The sequence below is a fragment of the Pholcus phalangioides genome, unplaced genomic scaffold (genome assembly GCF_987345545.1).
Source record: "Pholcus phalangioides strain wild (caught in Gottingen) unplaced genomic scaffold, Ppha-v1.0 ptg000011l_1, whole genome shotgun sequence".
NCBI classification, from domain to species: domain Eukaryota; kingdom Metazoa; phylum Arthropoda; class Arachnida; order Araneae; family Pholcidae; genus Pholcus; species Pholcus phalangioides.
In genome coordinates this window covers 12,176,863-12,196,442 of record NW_028301604.1, presented here as the reverse complement: position 1 = coordinate 12,196,442, position 19,580 = coordinate 12,176,863, and the positions used below count along the sequence as shown (strand labels likewise).

Genomic DNA, 19,580 nt, shown 5'->3' with positions numbered 1-19,580 from the left:
GTTATCAATTTTTAAGACAATTAATAATAAATTATACTTAGTTAATAGTTCATATATACGTGAAGTACACAATAAGTCTAATCAACTATCGTGTGCAATGAAAGGATTACGTTTCGACAAAATAATCAAATGAAGTCAGTCTTCCGTGTGAACGTGGTGTGGCAAAAAAATTAACAAGTTATATCAAATGATAATCCTTAACACGAGTTTTCCCATGTATTTTAAGTTCGCATCACACTTGATAAGAATACAGATATCTTTTGACCACTTGCCAACATACGCGGAGATAGACTTGGAAGTCTGGGGGGGCACGGTCATTGTTTCTGGGGGGGGGGGGGGAAATAATGATGATGATGTCAATTCACATATACATTAGATCAGTCAACTCCACCTTTGACTATGTGGGTGGGGGGGGGGCAATGCCCCCCCATGCCCCCCCCCCGTATCTCCGCCCCTGCCTGCTAAATGTCGAAGCGTCTGCGGGGCTCTTACATGGCTGCGACTGACTGATTGAGAATCACAAGCTCTATTACTAATTTTGATACAACTTCATCTTCGAAATAACTCGTGTCACTCCAGCTCTATCTCCAAACACACTCTTCGGTAATCACTTTCTTAACACGTAATACTTATTGATTTTATCAATTTTCATTTACTTATGAACTATCTCTGTTAATTATACCATATTGCCACAATTTGGTTCTTATTAGAATTGAAAGATTAATTTCAAATTAAATTTAGAAATATCAACATCACATATTTTTTTAGAGTTTCTGATTGTTAAATGCTTTTGCATTGAGAGTACATTTACGGGGTGATTATAAAAAAACTATCCCGACATATGGGCCCCTAACTATCATACCATTCACAGAATTCGAAATTTTCTCACTGTAACCGTAACTGTTAGAGTGACACTGTTGTTTTCCATATCATTCTTGAGCGCATACATCAAAATACCTTATGCCAAAATTTCATTCAGTTTCTGTGAATGGTATGATAGTTAGGGGCCCATATGTCGGAATAGTTTTTTTATAATCACCCTGTATTTCAGTTATAAGTTTGGAGTGCTTTTTGAATAAGAAAATATTTCTTTTTGCAGTACCTATTGATGTGCGAGTCGTGAACACATCAACTTCATCCGTAGTGGTTTGCTGGAAAAGTCCAGAATTTGGGTACGTCGATGGCTATTTTACACAATACAAAATGATTGGAAATGTCAAAAGTAATCAAATGAATGTTACGGCAAATAAAGGGCACGAAACATGCGCAACGTTCAAAAACTTGCAACATGGAAAGAAATACGAATTTACTATCGCTGGAAAAACATCTGATGAAATCGGACAAAAATCCCGTCTTCAGTATTTCGAGACAGTTGATAATCGTAAGTAATAATATTTTTGATATTAAGAATATAAAGATGCAGCGTAGTAACGAAATAGGCTACATTTACTAGGATACATTCCTAGGCTACATTTTATTTGCGAACCGTTGATCCTAGAGGCATACTTCCAATTAAAAAAGATATCCAAATAACGTGTAGACCTCAGATACGTCATTCATATTACAAGGGGTTGTGTAATTATTAAAATACAAAAACACTAACTTTCCCTACGGATATCCTGTTCTCAAAAACCTATTTAGAAAGTTGTTGTACTGTCCCTTCTGGGGCCAATTCCACGTTCTTAAGTGCGGTATTTACTGCGATATTTGAATTCAAAAATTGGAGAAAAATTGAGAAAGAACAGCAAAAGCTAATGGCCAACGCTTCTTTCCCCTATTTATGGTTGTGCTGTGCTTTACCAATTTATCTTCAATTTTGAATTAAAATATTTCAGTGAACATTGCACTTGAAAATGTAAAATTATTTTTTGTTGGCCTCAGAAGAGACAGGGCAACAACTTTCTAACTATGTTTTTGAGGACAGGGTGTCCGTATAAAAAGATGAAATTTGTATTTTAATAACTATACAACTCCTAGCAATATGAATGACGTATCTAAGGTCTATACGTTATTCGGATACTTTTTCTAATTGGAAGTATGCCATTAGGATCAACGGTTCGCTAGTAAAAAGTGGCCTATGCACTTTCCTTACGACCCTTTATATAGTTTATATATGAGCATAATTGTCACTAAGGCCATTTCAACAACTCGGAGCCCAAGCATTTTCTAAGATCCTCGAGCTCTGATTATGTACATTCTAAAGGGAAAAAAGTCAGTGAGTAAAAAGTCTACGTACACCACTAATGTACAAAATGCTAAAAAAATGCACAAAAAATACGCACAAAAAAAAATGCAGAAAATACAACCGGTGACCTTATTGGCTGCATTTTTCACGTTTTATAGAAGGACTTTTACCAAACTTTTATAGTATAATCCCGGCCTAAGATGTTTGAATTTGAAGGTCACTGAGAGAGAGAAAAGGAAGAAAAGAACCACTTTAAGTAACAAGCTTCTTCTATGCTTCATAAGCCTTTCTTTTCTTCATTTGCAGCAATTTTCAAATTCAAATATCTAAGTTAATATTGCATTTCGAAACATGTAATTTTTTTTGTTAGGCTCAGGAGAGATAGGACAACAACTTCTTAATTGGAGTTTTTAGGACATGGCGAACAAATAAAAAGTTAAATTTTTTATGTTAATTAATTAATAACTACTATACGACTCCTTTTAATATGAATGGCGTATCTGGGGTCTACACGTTATTTGTATACTTTTTCAATTAGAAGTATATTTCTAGGATCAACGGTTTGCGAGTTATCGTCATCAATCGTTGGTGTCCCAAGAGGGAAGTGCTTAGACAATTTTGCCCATTGCTCTGACACCAAGTAACACGAATTGTGAATCATATACATGTGAAGAAGTATCGTTCTGTGGAGATTTCCTAGAAGTTTTTGCAACAACGGTGGGAACGAAAAGCATGGTAAATGTTACCATTTTGTTAAATATTAGAACCTGTAAGTGGGACATAATGAGATACCTATAAATGATATTGGCCATATATAAATAAATGAGGAGGCTTCTTCTATCTGTGACGCCCTTTTAAGGGGAAAAAAGAGCAGAAAAGATCTCCTGGGAATACGGCCAGAAACTTAATATGAGGTTATTGAAAAAAATAAAACATGAGAGTTTGAATCAGAGAAGAGAATTAATACTCACCATGTGATTGATATTCACCGTTAAGATGTTTAGCATAAATGAGAAAATTTACCAAGTGGTAAATACTCTGTCTGGTTGCATTTATTACTTCACTTCACCTGATGATCACCAAAGTAGTTTCTTCTCGAGATAGAGAATGCAAGGCATCGTCCTACATAATGAAGTGGAGTTTCGTTTTCTCCGCACGCAGGACAAATAAACGAATCTGAACGGACTCAGAATAGTTTGCGAGTTCTTCAAGGACAGCCGTTCTGAACCGGTGCTCCGTATGCACTTTCCAGGGGCTCCGTGATCCCTCGAGGAAAAATAAATAAATAAATAAATCAGTAAGATTTATAAATCCATATACAGTCGACGCTCGATTTTACGAACCTCTAATTCACGAACTACTCGTTTTTACGAACTAATCTTCTGGTCCCAAAGAATAAACTATTCCTTTATAAACGCCTTTCCCATTTACGAACTTTTCATTCTACGAACTATTTCCCCCGTCCGTACAGGTTCGTAAAAACGGGCGTCAACTGAATGACATATCCTGACTGCCTGACTGATTCACTGATTCATCATCACCGAGCCGAAACTGCTGTAGTTATAATTATAAATATGAAATTTGGTCGGTAGTTTTATCTGATGACAAAGAAGTTTTTTTTTGTTTTTTTTTTAAACTCAACCTCTAAGGGGGGGGGGGGGGTTTAGAGGTTACAAATAGAAATCACGCCGAGCCGAAACAACTGAAATTATGAATATGAAATTTGATCAGTAGTTTTATTTCATGGAAATCACGCCAAGCCGAAGTTTTATCAGTTGTTTCATTTAATGATGTAAAGACTCACTAAGAAGGGATTTTTCCAAATTCAAACTCTAAGGGGGTTAAAAGTGGTTCAAGAGTTATATGGGTCAATCATAGCCGATCTGAAACCACTGAAGCTATTAATGTGAAATTTGGTCAGTATTATATTTTATAATGTAGATACCAACTAAGACGAGATTTCCGGAAATTCAACCCCCAATGTGGTGATGAAGCTTTCAAGTGGGGGAATTATTGCAGAGTAATTTTCAGACTACCAAATCCAATCCAACAGATCTGCGTGTAAAAGCTATATAAAAGAGGCCCCTCGGGGCTCTGCCGTAGAAATTATATACTGTACTAAAAAAGGATCCGCGAGTCAAAAACGTTTGAGAATCGCTACTTTACAGGATTCCCCATTTCATGACGCTTCAGTGTATTTCCTCTTTTACGACGCTTTATTTAATTCCTTATTATGTAACGTTTTATTAAATTTCTCATTTTATGACGCATTACTAAATTCCTTATTTAATGACGATTTCTTAAATTCCTTATTTAATGACGATTTACTCAATTTCTTATTTTATGGCGCTTCACTAAATTCCTTATAATATGAAGCTTTACCGAATTCCTTATTTTTTGAAGCCTTACTGAATTCCTTATTAAAGCTTCATAGCTTTACCGAATTCCCTGTTTTATGAAGCTTCATAGCTTTACCGAATTCCCTGTTTTATGAAGCTTCATAGCTTTACCGAATTCCCTGTTTTATGAAGCTTTACCGAATTCCCTGTTTTATGAAGCTTTACCGAATTCCCTGTTTTATGAAGCTTTACCTAATTCCTTATTTTATGAAGGTTTACCTAATTCCTTATTTTATGACGCTTTACTCAATTCCTTATTTTATGAAGCTTCACCGAATTCCTTATTTTATCACGCTTTACTAAATTCGTTTTTTATGACGCTTTACTCAATTCCTTATTTTATGTTATTTTATGACGCTTTACTCAATTCCTTATTTTATGCCTCTTCACTAAATTCCTTATTTTATGAAGCTTCACCGAATTCCTTATTTTATGACGCTTTACTCAATTCCATTTTTATGACGCTTTACTCAATTCCTTATTTTATGACGCTTTACTCAATTCCTTATTTTATGAAGTTTTACTAAATTCCTTATATTATGACGGTTCACTAAATTCCTTATTTTATGACGCTTTACTAAATTCCTTATTTCATGACGCTTTACTCAATTCCTTATTTTATGACGCTTTACTCAATTCCTTATTTTATGACGCTTTACTCAATTCCTTATTTTATGACGCTTTACTCAATTCCTTATTTTATGACGCATTATTAAATTCCTTATTTTATGACGAATTATTGAATTCCTTATTTTATGACGCATTATTAAATTCCTTATTTTATGTTATTTTATGACGCTTTACTCAATTCCATTTTTATGACGCTTTATTGAATTCCATTTTTATGACGCTTTATTGAATTCCATTTTTATGACGCTTTATTGAATTCCTTATTTTACGACGATTTACCGAATTCCCTGTTTTATGAAGCTTTACCGAATTCCCTGTTTTATGAAGCTTTACCGAATTCCCTGTTTTATGAAGCTTTACCTAATTCCTTATTTTATGAAGCTTTACCGAATTCCCTGTTTTATGAAGCTTCACCTAATTCCTTATTTTATGACGCTTTACTCAATTCCTTATTTTATGAAGCTTCACCGAATTCCTTATTTTATCACGCTTTACTAAATTCGTTTTTTATGACGCTTTACTAAATTCGTTTTTTATGACGCTTTACTCAATTCCTTATTTTATGTTATTTTATGACGCTTTACTCAATTCCTTATTTTATGTTATTTTATGACGCTTTACTCAATTCCTTATTTTATGCCTCTTCACTAAATTCCTTATTTTATGAAGCTTCATCGAATTCCTTATTTTATGACGCTTTACTCAATTCCATTTTTATGACGCTTTACTAAATTCCTTATTTTATGACGCTTTACTCAATTCCTTATTTTATGACGCTTTACTCAATTCCTTATTTTATGAAGTTTTACTAAATTCCTTATATTATGACGGTTCACTAAATTCCTTATTTTATGACGCTTTACTAAATTCCTTATTTCATGACGCTTTACTCAATTCCTTATTTTATGACGCTTTACTCAATTCCTTATTTTATGACGCATTATTAAATTCCTTATTTTATGACGAATTATGGAATTCCTTATTTTATGACGCATTATTAAATTCCTTATTTTATGTTATTTTATGACGCTTTACTGAATTCCTTATTTTATGACGCTTTACTCAATTCCATTTTTATGACGCTTTATTGAATTCCATTTTTATGACGCTTTATTGAATTCCATTTTTATGACGCTTTATTGAATTCCTTATTTTACGACGATTTACCGAATTCCCTGTTTTATGAAGCTTTACCGAATTCCCTGTTTTATGAAGCTTTACCGAATTCCCTGTTTTATGAAGCTTTACCTAATTCCCTGTTTTATGAAGCTTCACCTAATTCCTTATTTTATGACGCTTTACTCAATTCCTTATTTTATGACGCTTTACTCAATTCCTTATTTTATGACGCTTTACTCAATTCCTTATTTTATGAAGCTTCACCGAATTCCTTATTTTATCACGCTTTACTAAATTCGTTTTTTATGACGCTTTACTCAAATTCTTATTTTATGACGCTTTACTCAATTCCTTATTTTATGCCGCTTCACTAAATTCCTTATTTTATGCCGCTTCACTAAATTCCTTATTTTATGCCGCTTCACTAAATTCCTTATTTTATGCCGCTTCACTAAATTCCTTATTTCATGCCGCTTCACTAAATTCCTTGATTAAAAACTGTTTACTAAATTCCTTATTTTATGCTGTTTACTAAATTCCTTATTTTATATGACGGTTTACTCAATTCTTTATTTTATGACGATTTACTCAATTTCTCATTTTATGACGATTTACTCAATTTCTCATTTTATGACGATTTACTCAATTTCTCATTTTATGACGATTTACTCAATTTCTCATTTTATGACGCTTTACTCAATTCCATATTTTATGACGCTTTACTGAATTCCTTATTTTACGACACTTTACTCAATTCCTTATTTTATGAAGTTTTACTAAATTCCTTATTTTATGACGCTTTCGTAAATTACTTATTTTATGACGCTTTCGTAAATCCCTTATTTTATGACGCTTTACTCAATTCCTTATTTTATGACGCTTTACTCAATTCCTTATTTTACGACACTTTACTCAATTCCTTATTTTATGCCTCTTCACTAAATTCCTTATTTTATGAAGCTTCACCGAATTCCTTATTTTATGACGCTTTACCCAATTCCATTTTTATGACGCTTTACTCAATTCCTTATTTTATGACGCTTTACTCAATTCCTTATTTTATGACGCTTTACTCAATTCCTTATTTTATGACCTTTTACTCAATTCCTTATTTTATGACGAATTATTGAATTCCTTATTTTATGACGCATTATTAAATTCCTTATTTTATGTTATTTTATGACGCTTTACTGAATTCCTTATTTTATGACGCTTTACTGAATTCCTTATTTTATGACGCTTTACTCAATTCCATTTTTATGACGCTTTATTGAATTCCTTATTTTACGACGATTTACTCAATTTCCTATTTTATGACGCTTTACTCAATTCCTTATTTTATAAAGTTTTACTAAATTCCTTATTTTATGAAGCTTCACCGAATTCCTTATTTTATGACGCTTTACTCAATTCCATTTTTATGACGCTTTACCCAATTCCATTTTTATGACGCTTTACTAAATTCCTTATTTTATGACGGTTCACTAAATTCCTTATTTTATGACGCTTTACTAAATTCCTTATTTTATGACGCATTATTAAATTCCTTATTTTATGTTATTTTATGACGCTTTACTGAATTCCTTATTTTATGACGCTTTACTCAATTCCATTTTTATGACGCTTTATTGAATTCCATTTTTATGACGCTTTATTGAATTCCATTTTTATGACGCTTTATTGAATTCCTTATTTTACGACGATTTACTCAATTTCCTATTTTATGACGCTTTACCAAATTCCTTATTTTATGACGCTTTACTCAATTCCTTATTTTACGACACTTTACTCAATTCCTTATTTTATAAAGTTTTACTAAATTGCTTATTTTATGCCTCTTCACTAAATTCCTTATTTTATGAAGCTTCACCGAATTCCTTATTTTATGACGCTTTACTCAATTCCATTTTTATGACGCTTTACTAAATTCCTTATTTTATGACGGTTCACTAAATTCCTTATTTTATGACGCTTTACTAAATTCCTTATTTCATGACGCTTTACTCAATTCCTTATTTTATGACGCTTTACTAAATTCCTTATTTCATGACGCTTTACTCAATTCCTTATTTTACGAAACTACTCAATTCCTTATTTTATGACGCATTATTAAATTCCTTATTTTATGTTATTTTATGACGCTTTACTGAATTCCTTATTTTATGACGCTTTACTCAATTCCATTTTTATGACGCTTTATTGAATTCCTTATTTTACGACGATTTACTCAATTTCCTATTTTATGACGCTTTACCTAATTCCTTATTTTATGACGCTTTACTAAATTCCTTATTTCATGACGCTTTACGCAATTCCTTATTTTATGACGCTTTACTCAATTGCTTATTTTATGACCTTTTACTCAATTCCTTATTTTACGACACTACTCAATTCCTTATTTTATGACGCATTATTAAATTACTTATTTTATGACGAATTATTGAATTCCTTATTTTATGACGCATTATTAAATTCCTTATTTTATGACGAATTATTGAATTCCTTATTTTATGACGCATTATTAAATTCCTTATTTTATGTTATTTTATGACGCTTTACTGAATTCCTTATTTTATGACGCTTTACTCAATTCCATTTTTATGACGCTTTATTGAATTCCTTATTTTACGACGATTTACTCTATTCCTATTTTATGACGCTTTACTCTATTCCTTTTTTATGACGCTTTACTCAATTCCTTTTTTATGACGCTTTACTTAATTCATTTTTATGACGCTTTGCTCAATTCCTTTTTTATGACCCTTTACTGAAAATTCCTTATTTCATGCCTCTTCACTAAATTCCTTATTTTATGAAGCTTCACCTAATTCCTTATTTTATGAAGCTTCACCTAATTCCTTATTTTATGGAGCTTCACCTAATTCCTTATTTTATGAAGCTTTACCAAATTCATTATTTTATGAAGCTTTACCGAATTCCTTATTTTATGGCGGTTCACCCAATTACTTTTTTATGACGCTTTACCCAATTCCTTTTTTATCACACTTTACTGAATTCCTTATTTTATGACGCTTTACTGAATTCCTTTTTATGAAGCTTTACAGAATTCCTTATTTTATGACGCTTTACTCAATTTCTTATTTTACGACGCTTTACTCAATTCCTTATTTTATGACGATTTGTAGCAGCGGTATTCAACCCGTGCTCCACGGAGATTGATGCAATGCACTGCCATCATAAATTCAGCACAATACTCGATGCGCCGTAATACATACGTGATACACCACGATAGGCAATACAGCACAAAACGCATAGCACCACCATTGGCAATACAGGAAAATAAATAGTGCCCCATGATAACGAATGCACCACAACACACCGCAAGTATTGCATTACAATAAGCACAATACAGCACAATATGCAATGCACCATAGTACGTAATGTATCGCATTAAGCAAAGCACAATAATGCGCAATAAGCACTGCGTTGCAATAAGCAATACAGCACGCGATGCACCACAAAACGAAATGCACTACAATCAATAATGCACCACTATTTACAATGCACCACAATAAGCAATTCAGTACAATATGCAATCCACCACAATACGCGATGTATCGCATTAAGCAAAGCACAATAATACGCAATGCACCACACTACGCAATACACTGCGTTACAATAAACAATACAGCACGTTATGCACTACAGTACGCAATGTATAACAGTACGCAACCAATAAAATCAACAATGCGCTGCAATCAGCGAAGCATCACAATAAGCAATTCACCACAATACGCAATACAGCAAAATATGCAATACCGACTGCATTATAATAAGCAATACAGCATGCGATGCACTAAAATCAGCATTATACCACTATTTGCAGTGCACCACAATAAGCAATACAGCATGCGATGCACTAAAATCAGCATTATACCACTATTTGCAGTGCACCACAATAAGCAATGCAGAGCAATAACAATAACCACTGCATTAGATTAAGCAATACAGCACAATACGCAATGTATTACAATAAGCAATACAGCACAATACGCAATGCACCGCAATACGGAATAAGCACTACATTACAATAAGCAATACAGCACAACAATACAGCACAATACGCAATGCACCGCAATACGGAATAAGCACTACATTACAATACGCAATACAGCATGCAATGCACTACGATACGAGATGCATAACAATACGTAATACACCAATCAGCAATTCACCATATTGCAGTGCACCACAATAAGATATACAGCACAATAAGCAGTAGGCACGGCATTATAATAAACAATACGGTGCACGATGTACTGCACCGATGCATAACAATATGCAATGCACCACAATCAGCAATTCACCATATTGCAGTGCACCACAATCAGCAATTCACCATATTGCAGTGCACCACAATCAGCAATTCACCATATTGCAGTGCACCACAATCAGCAATTCACCATATTGCAGTGCACCACAATCAGCAATTCACCATATTGCAGTGCACCACAATCAGCAATTCACCATATTGCAGTGCACCACAATCAGCAATTCACCATATTGCAGTGCACCACAATCAGCAATTCACCATATTGCAGTGCACCACAATCAGCAATTCACCATGTTGCAGTGCACCACAATCAGCAATTCACCATATTGCAGTGCACCAAAATAAGCCATGCAGCAGAATAAGCCGTAGGCATGACATTATAATAAGCAATACGGCACACGATGTACTACTATACGTAATGCATAAGAATACGCATTGCACAATACGCCATGCCGCACAAAACGCAATACCCCACAATACGTAATACGTACTGCATTATAATAAGCGATACAGCACAATACGCAATACACCACAATACGCAGTACATACAGCATTATAATAAGCAGTACAGCACGCGATGCACTACAACACGTAATGCATAACAATACGCAACTCATACCACAATAAGCAATACAGCACTATACATCGCAATTAAGCACCACAATACACCATAATCACTGAAATACGATAAGCAAGCGAAGCACTATAATCAGCGATGCACAACTATTTGCAGTGCACCACAATAAGTAATACCGCGTAATGCGCAATAAGCACTACATTGCATTGAGCAATTGCATAAGTATATTGCATAATGCATAACAATACGCAACACACCACAATAAGCAACACGCCATAATAAGCAACACGCCACAATAAGCAACACAGCACGATACGCAATACACACTGCATTATAATAAGCAATACAGCACGATACGCAATACACACTGCATTATAATAAGCAATACAGCACGATACGCAATACACACTGCATTATAATAAGCAATACAGCACGATACGCAATACACACTGCATTATAATAAGCAATACAGCACGCGATTTGTACCACAATACATAGCAATATGCAATGCACCACAATACTCAATACCGTACAATATTCAATGCACCACCGTACAATACGCGATGCATCACACGACAAGAAAAGCACCATAATAAGCAATACAGCATGCGATGCACTACAATACGCAATGCACCACTATTTACAGTGCACCGCAATACAGCATAAATCGTAATGCACCACAATACGCGATGTATCGCAATAAGCGAAGCAACATAATATATGCAAAAAGCACTGCATTACTGCATTACAATAAGCAATACATCACGCGATGCGCTGCAATGCGCAATGCACCACCATCGGCGATTCAGTACACAATAAGCAATGAACCATCATAGGCAATACAGTACAATAAGTAGTGCACCCTTATATTCAGGGCACCACAAAAAGCAATGCACCACCATCGACAATACAGCAGAATACTTAATGCACCACCATCGACAATACAGCAGAATACTTAATGCACCACCATCGACAATACAGCAGAATACTTAATGCACCACCATCGGCAATATAGCACAATACTTATTGCACCACTATCGGCAATACAGCACAATAATTAGTGCACCACAATAAGCAATGCAACACAATACCCCCATTCACCGCAATACAGCATAATACGCGATGCACCGCAATAAGTAAAGCATCATAATACACATTAAGCAGTGCGGCACTCCATACACTACAGCACGTAAAGCATCACAATCAGTAATGTGTGTAATCAGTAATATAGTAACAATAACAATAAACAACGCAGCATACTACCCAATGCACCACAATTCGCAATACGGCACATTATGCGATGCATTGGTGCCGTAAATGCAAAGCACTGTAGTACGCAATGCACCACAATACGCAATAAACGCGGCATTACAATGAGCAATGCAGCACAATGCGCAATGAAAAGCAAGAAAACAATCAGATTCATCATCGACTCAAAATGAAACCTGTCAATTTCCCCCATGAAGATATCTGTCCAATGCCCCGCCCTGGGTACCCGGACCCTGTGTGTTGGAAGCACTGGTGATGTATACATACCTCTGGCTACATGCACAAAACTTGGTCCTTACATTGGTCCCTATGTTTTGCTTCATAAATTTAAGACAAATCCCACCGAGCTGAAACCACTGAAGTTATGAATATAAAATTTCGTCATAGTTTTATTACATGACGTAAAACCTTACTAACAAGGGAGTTTTTGCAATTCAAATTCAACCCTTAAAGGGGTCATGAAAGGAGGGGTCTCAAAGTTATATAGAGAAATCACGCCGAGGCGAAACCGCTAAAGCTATAAATATGAAATTTGGCAGTATTTTTATTTTGTAATGTAGAGATTCACTGGAGGATTTTTTAAAATTTGACCTCTGAGGGGGTCATAAGGTTCAAAGGTAATATGGGGCAATCATGGCCGAACCGAAACCGCGGAAGCTGTGAATATGAAATTTGGTCAGTATTATATTTTATAATGTAGATACCCACCAAGACAGGATTTCAAAAAATTCAACCCCCACGGTAGTCATGAGACGTTCAAAAGTTACATGGGGAAATCATCGCCGAGTAATTTTCAGATTATCAAATATACGCGAGCGAAGCCACGAGTAACAGCTAATAAATAAATAAAAGAGTCGCACGGGGCTCCATCATAAACATTATATGCTGAAAAGGGCTCAGCGAGCCCAAAAAGGTTAAAAACCGCAGTTTTATAGGATTCCTGATAGGATTTTATGGCGCTTTACGAGATTCCCTATTTATTGACGCTTTATTAAAAATCTTATTGTCAAAGGATAATTTTACCGGTTCCCTATTTCATGACACTTCAAAGGACTCCTTATTTTATGACGCTTCACCGGATTTCCTATTTTACAATGCTTCATTCAACTCCTTATTTTATGATGCTTTATTAAATTCCTTATTTTATGATGCTTTATTAAATTCCTTACTTTGTGAAGCTTTACTGACGTTCTCATTTTGTGACGCTTCGAAGGGTTGCTTATTTCATGGCATTTCATAGAATTCCTTATTTTTTGACGCGTTATTAAATTCCTTATTTTTTGACGCGTTATTAAATTCCTTATTTTTTGACGCGTTATTAAATTCCTTATTTTATGACACGTTACAGGATTCTTATTTTATGACGATTTACTAAATTCCTTATTTTACAATGCTTTACCGGTTTCATGTATTAAACTCGTCATATCAAAAAATGTTCGTATTTTGTGTCGTTGTCTTTGTGTAATTTATGTTCGTATTTGTATATTGTATTACATTTTGTATTTGTATCTTGTAATTTGTTGTTTGTTTTAATTTAAAAAAAAAACTCTGACCTAAAGAGCGAGGGAGCAGGCCAGTGAGTAAGCAAATGAGATTGTGCAAACATGTAAATCAAAGGTGCTTAATGTTTTTGGGAGTGCGGACCATTTCATTGGATTGGAAACGTGTCGCGTTCCAATTGAGTTACCTGGAAATGTTCCACGAGTCACTCGGGTGATCTGAAAGAGCGCCGTGGACAATTTAAGTGATCTGGCAATGTGCCAAGAGTCACTTAAGTGATCTGTTAAAATGCCGTGGGCCGCTTAAGTGATTCGTAAATTTGCTATGTGCATGATTTTTTGCAGAGTGTCGCGAGCCACTCGAATTATCTGAAAATGTACCACGTGCCACTTATGTGCGACCCATGTGGCGCGGGTCGCACAAGCGATTTGGAAGTGAATTGGGATCGCTTAAGGAATCTGGCTATGCACCATTGACAGTTTAACCCTTTAAACGGCATTGACGAGATATATCGTCTTTTCAAATCCCTCTTATTTCAGTATTGACAAGCCCAGATATGTTGTAAAGTTGATTTCTCAATGGAAAACCTTTTCCTATACCCCTTAGTTTGCACCGACTGAAAATACAAAGTAAGCCTACTTCATTAAAAAAGGTATATATTTTGAAAGGGGGATAGTGATTTCTGCTGTGCCGCTTAAAGCGTTAAATGATCTGGAAATGTGCTACGGGCCAGTTAATGGATTTGATAATCTTTCATGGGCCTATTCAGTGGTTTAACTATTTGTCACGCTCCACATCAGATAACTTCGAGTACTAAATGTGGCCCTTGAGCCATGGATTTAGCATGTATGATCTAAATTATCAAAAGAGAGATTTAGAAACAGAAGCGTATTTACAGGGGAAGGGGAGAAGCGGGCTATAGCCCAGGGTGACGAATTTGAATAAGGAGTGGTTAAAAAAATTAGACTAGAATGGGAGAAGAAAAAAATTTGTATAGCCTATATACAGGGTGATTATAAAAAAACTATCCCGAGATATGGGCCCCTAACTATTATACCATTCACAGAAACTGAATGAAATTTTGGCATAAGGTATTTTGATGTATGCGCTCAAGAATGATATGGAAAACAACAGTGTCACTCTAACAGTTACGGTTACAGTGAGAAAATTTCGAAAATATCAAATGGCAACACCAAGTTTTTTGTATTGGAATGTGATCTCCATTGTGAAAAACTCTAAATAGCGTTCGAACGGCAACTGTAGCATGAAAATCACCGGCGGTAGATAGGCTAAAAGTGAGGACAACCAATAAGGACAGAGAAGCAGCATAAAATAAAGCATTTTATTGTGTTTCACAAATTTTCCACATGACCTTGTGGAGGACTAATTAGGCTGGGATCTCAGCCGAAGAAACGGTGTGACGAATGAAACGAACATTAATGCTCTGGTGCACGGCAAAGTCCTTTTTACTTTTTCCTTGCCTAGCTCCGGGGATTTCCGTGCTACAGGTGCCATTCCAACGCTATTTAGTGTTTTTCAGTATGGAGATCGCATTCCAATACAAAAAACTTGGTGTTGCCATTTGATATTTTCGAAATTTTCTCACTGTAACCGTAACTGTTAGTGTGACACTGTTGTTTTCCATATCATTCTTGAGAGCATACCTCAAAATACCTTATGCCAAAATTTCATTCAGTTTCTGTGAATGATATGATAGTTAGGGGCCCATATGTCGGGATAGTTTTTTTATAATCACCCTGTATATACATATAGGCAGAAAACCAAACATATCCACCACTGGCTAAAATTAACTTTAATAGCTATACAGGGTGCATAGTTACCATCACGCACCGCATTTTACTGGTGAACGGTTGATCCTAGAGGCATAATTTCAATTATAAAAACTTTCCAAATAACGTGTACAACTCAGATGCGCCATTCATGTTGCAAGGGGTTGTGTGTATAGTTATTAAAATAAAAAAAATAAATTTTTATACGAATACAATGTGCTTTTTCAAAAACCCAATTAGAAAATTTTTTCCCTGTCTCTCGTGATGCCAACAAAAAATTTCACTTTTCTAAGTGAAATATTCATTGGGATATTTGAATTTGAAAATTGAAAAAAATTGGTAAAGAGCGGTATAAAAATAAGGGTTAAGAACGTTTTCCGTTAGTTTATATGATGTTCTTCCCCAAAAAAGTACGGAGGAAAGTTGGAAAAAAACAGGAAAAATATGCAATATACCCGATAAAACACAACTTTTCTTCGTTTTTCGAATTTAAATATCGTCCCCCGCATGCCAGAAGCACGAATGTGCAAATTTTTCATTTCTTTTATCAGCTGGGTGGATACCTTATTTTGCCTGAAATGTGTATTCCTATTGAAACACATGTTACAAAACATTTTAGCAAAATAGCTTCCATAGATGGAATAAATGCATCTGAGTTCTACACATTATTTGGAAACTTTTTCTAATTGGAAGTATACCTCTAGGATCAACGGTTCGCCAGTAAAATGGAATTCGTGGTGGTAGCTATGCACCCTGTATAAGCCACGATTTTATTACGGAAAATCACTATAATTAATTTTTTTAATCATTTCTCGTAAATTAAAAACTCCAATAAACTCTTGTTCCGTAACTCAGAAACAAAAAGAATCTGTTTAAAACCACATTATATTAGAGTAGCCATCTTTGAATGTTTCTTTTCTCTGGCTGTCATTTTGTTCCGTTATACTTTGAGCTTAATTATTTTTCACCCTCCATTTTTATGGAAAAGAACAGAAGCTCTAACTCTCTCTCTCTCTCTCTCTCTCTCTTTCTTTCAAGGTCTTATTTCGTCTTTTAATCACATTCGATGATAATTATTCGTGTAGAAATATCTTTTTCCGCGTTGAATGTTCTTTGTTGTTCGCCTTTTTCCTATTCAAGAAACAACACATTATAGATATGTGCTACTATAATGTATGTATGAAAGAGAAGACCTGCAAACAGGAAATCGCGCCATCAAAACAGTCATGTCTTTTCTGAGGCAAAGAGAGGCAAAAAAAAGTGACTCATTTTTTTTTTCCGACAAGGGTACATTAACACTAGCCTTCAGAAAAAGAGTAACTGACACTATTCATGTTGTTCATGCAACAAAAATGAAAGGACAAAAAAGAAAGAGGCACGCGTTCAGTCATTAGCCTACGATGACTGGATGATTGCATCGCATTGCTGATCTGATACGTATGCGTAAACACACTGACGAGCGAGTCATTTTTCAAATATGAGAGCAGGATACCCGATGAAATAACGTTCAGCTAAACGTTTCTAATGTACACGTTGTAGTTTGATTTATGTGTGAACCAAACTCTATAAAAGCAAACTCTATAGCTTCTACTAGAAGCTATTGCGAGCAAAAACAAGTGTGTATGTGCAACACCGCTATAGTAGTCTTGTGCATACACATGGTCCAATCAAAGATTATGAGGAAAAATTTATAAAAACACTGCATTTCAAGACCGGTCGTGTATATGCTCAAGACTACTATAGTAGTCTTGCTCATACACGCGAGTTGTTCTTCGACTTGTTTTCGTTCTTAGTAGCTTCATGCTAATTTGCACACGTCGAGTAATTTATTAGTCAAGTGATCTAGTAGTTAAGTAGTCGCCCAATACTAAAATCTGTTCCAATGTAAGTAATCAATTAGTGAATGCTTATTGGATAATACGAGGCCACGCATATGTGTGTATGTAAACGGCCCTTAACTTCTGCAGAGGGCCGGATCTTGAATCCTGCGATCTACGCAACCGCAGAAGGCGACAACTGAAGGAGGCCGATTTTTTAGGGCACCAACTGAAGGGAGGCGATTTTTTAGGATGCCAACTGAAGGGGAGGGGTGATTTTTTTATACCACCAAAATATTATTCGCTTACACTTGAAAAATGTCCAGAATCGGCCCTGCGTGTGCATACATTTTAAAGTACTTGACGACTTTAACTACTAGTCGTAGTAAATATAGTAGTTAACTACTAAATTATTTGACACGCGTGAATGGACCTTAAATGTCGATTGATGTATTTTTTTTTTTTTGCACGCTATACGAGTAGTTCCCAAAGTGTGCATCGCGACTCTTTGGGGTGATACGGTGAGCTGTCCTTATTAATGTGCGCTCATTCAATACCATAATGTGGTTATTTGTTAGACTATTCTGCGGAGCCCCGGATACATGTCCACTAGGGCAAGGGAACCACTGTGTTGTATGGATAAAGTTGCCAGATTTTAAAAATTGAATTACAGGACACGTTTTTGTTTTTTTCTCAACGTGCTCAACGTTGCCGCTGTGGTGGTCGAGTGGTTATAGTGACGGACTCGCGATGCGAGGATCCGGGTTCGAACCCCACAGTGGTGGTGGGCTGAAGTTGGTTTTCTGTGGTTCCCAACTTCAAGGCGCAAATGCGAGCCGATCTCCCCGTTAAAAAGTCTCGTCACAGAGAACAACAGTCCTACAACGATAAATCATTCAATCATAACACTTCACTCATAGTTAGAAAAACTGGTGGCAGATGGCAGCACTACACATAACAAGCATTACAGAGAAACAAAAAACTTCACGTCAGGTTTCACTACACGTACACGCACATTCCCGCATGTACCGATTCGTTGGGGGGTTCCGCGGGGGGGGGGGGGTGCATGTGTGGTGTAGTAGTAGTAGGTAGGGTCTCCAAAAAATGGCTCGGAGATCCATGATGTTCTTAAGTCAGCCACCTCGTTGGGCAGTTTGCCTGTTGTGGCGTTGTATTTGTATTGTATTAGAACCCTCAATGGTTTACTCTCATGAAGACGTATTAAAAATTTTTGACACGAACGGATGTAAATTAGTGCTGTTAGGATATTTTTAATTGAAACATACTCATTTAATTGATTAGCGTGGATTTTTTGATTAGTTACAATCGCCAATTAAGGGTAAAATATACAGTTTTACTTTATTTCATGTTCTTATCTATAAACAGATAAAATCTTACTTAGCGAAGTCGAATAGTTGATACTCTAAATTTTATTTCTAATTACTTCAATTTGGTGAGATTTTTTAAACGCAGCATTTTTCACACCACGTGCTGAACATTTCCCCGCACACACTTCGGCCAGTTGTGGAACATGCCCTCTTGCGATATCACATGGTATCTGAAAATGATGGCCATCATGTGGAACATGTTTTGTTGCAGTAACAATTGTAAAAGTGTTTAACAATTGTTAAAATTGTAAACGTTTGCCTAAATGTGTAATTTTTTAATAAAACGCCCTCCAATGGCGGCATGTGCAACTAATTTTTTTCCTCCTGAAACAAATTTCGATCACTTCATGAAGTCCTCCACAAAATTTCGCAATTTTCTGATGACTGGTTTCGCCTGTAGGCTATTTTAAAATAGGGTCTTTCAATTATGGATGCCCTGTATTTGCCATGTACGCGTATAGTGTATTCGAATATACACCGGACCATAGAGGGTTTACTTGATAGGTTCATTGCAGCGCCTACTAACCTACAAATACAGGGTGGGCAAAAAGTCCGTAGAAACTTTAAAAATTCATAAAAACCGGAAAAATAATCGAAATAAAAAACGGTTTG

The 19,580-nt window shown here is 35.5% G+C and overlaps 1 protein-coding gene across 3 annotated transcripts in view; it reads left to right on the top strand.

Moving 5' to 3' along the window:
* LOC149080070 (uncharacterized) overlaps positions 1-19,580 on the top strand; it is a 114,509-nt gene that overhangs the window by 31,764 nt on the left and 63,165 nt on the right. For all 3 annotated transcript variants that reach the window (XM_089239025.1, XM_089239024.1, XM_089239026.1), the window contains exon 4: positions 1,100-1,381. In XM_089239025.1, coding sequence (XP_089095151.1) covers positions 1,100-1,381 — 282 coding nt within the window. The remainder of the gene's footprint in view (positions 1-1,099; positions 1,382-19,580) is intronic.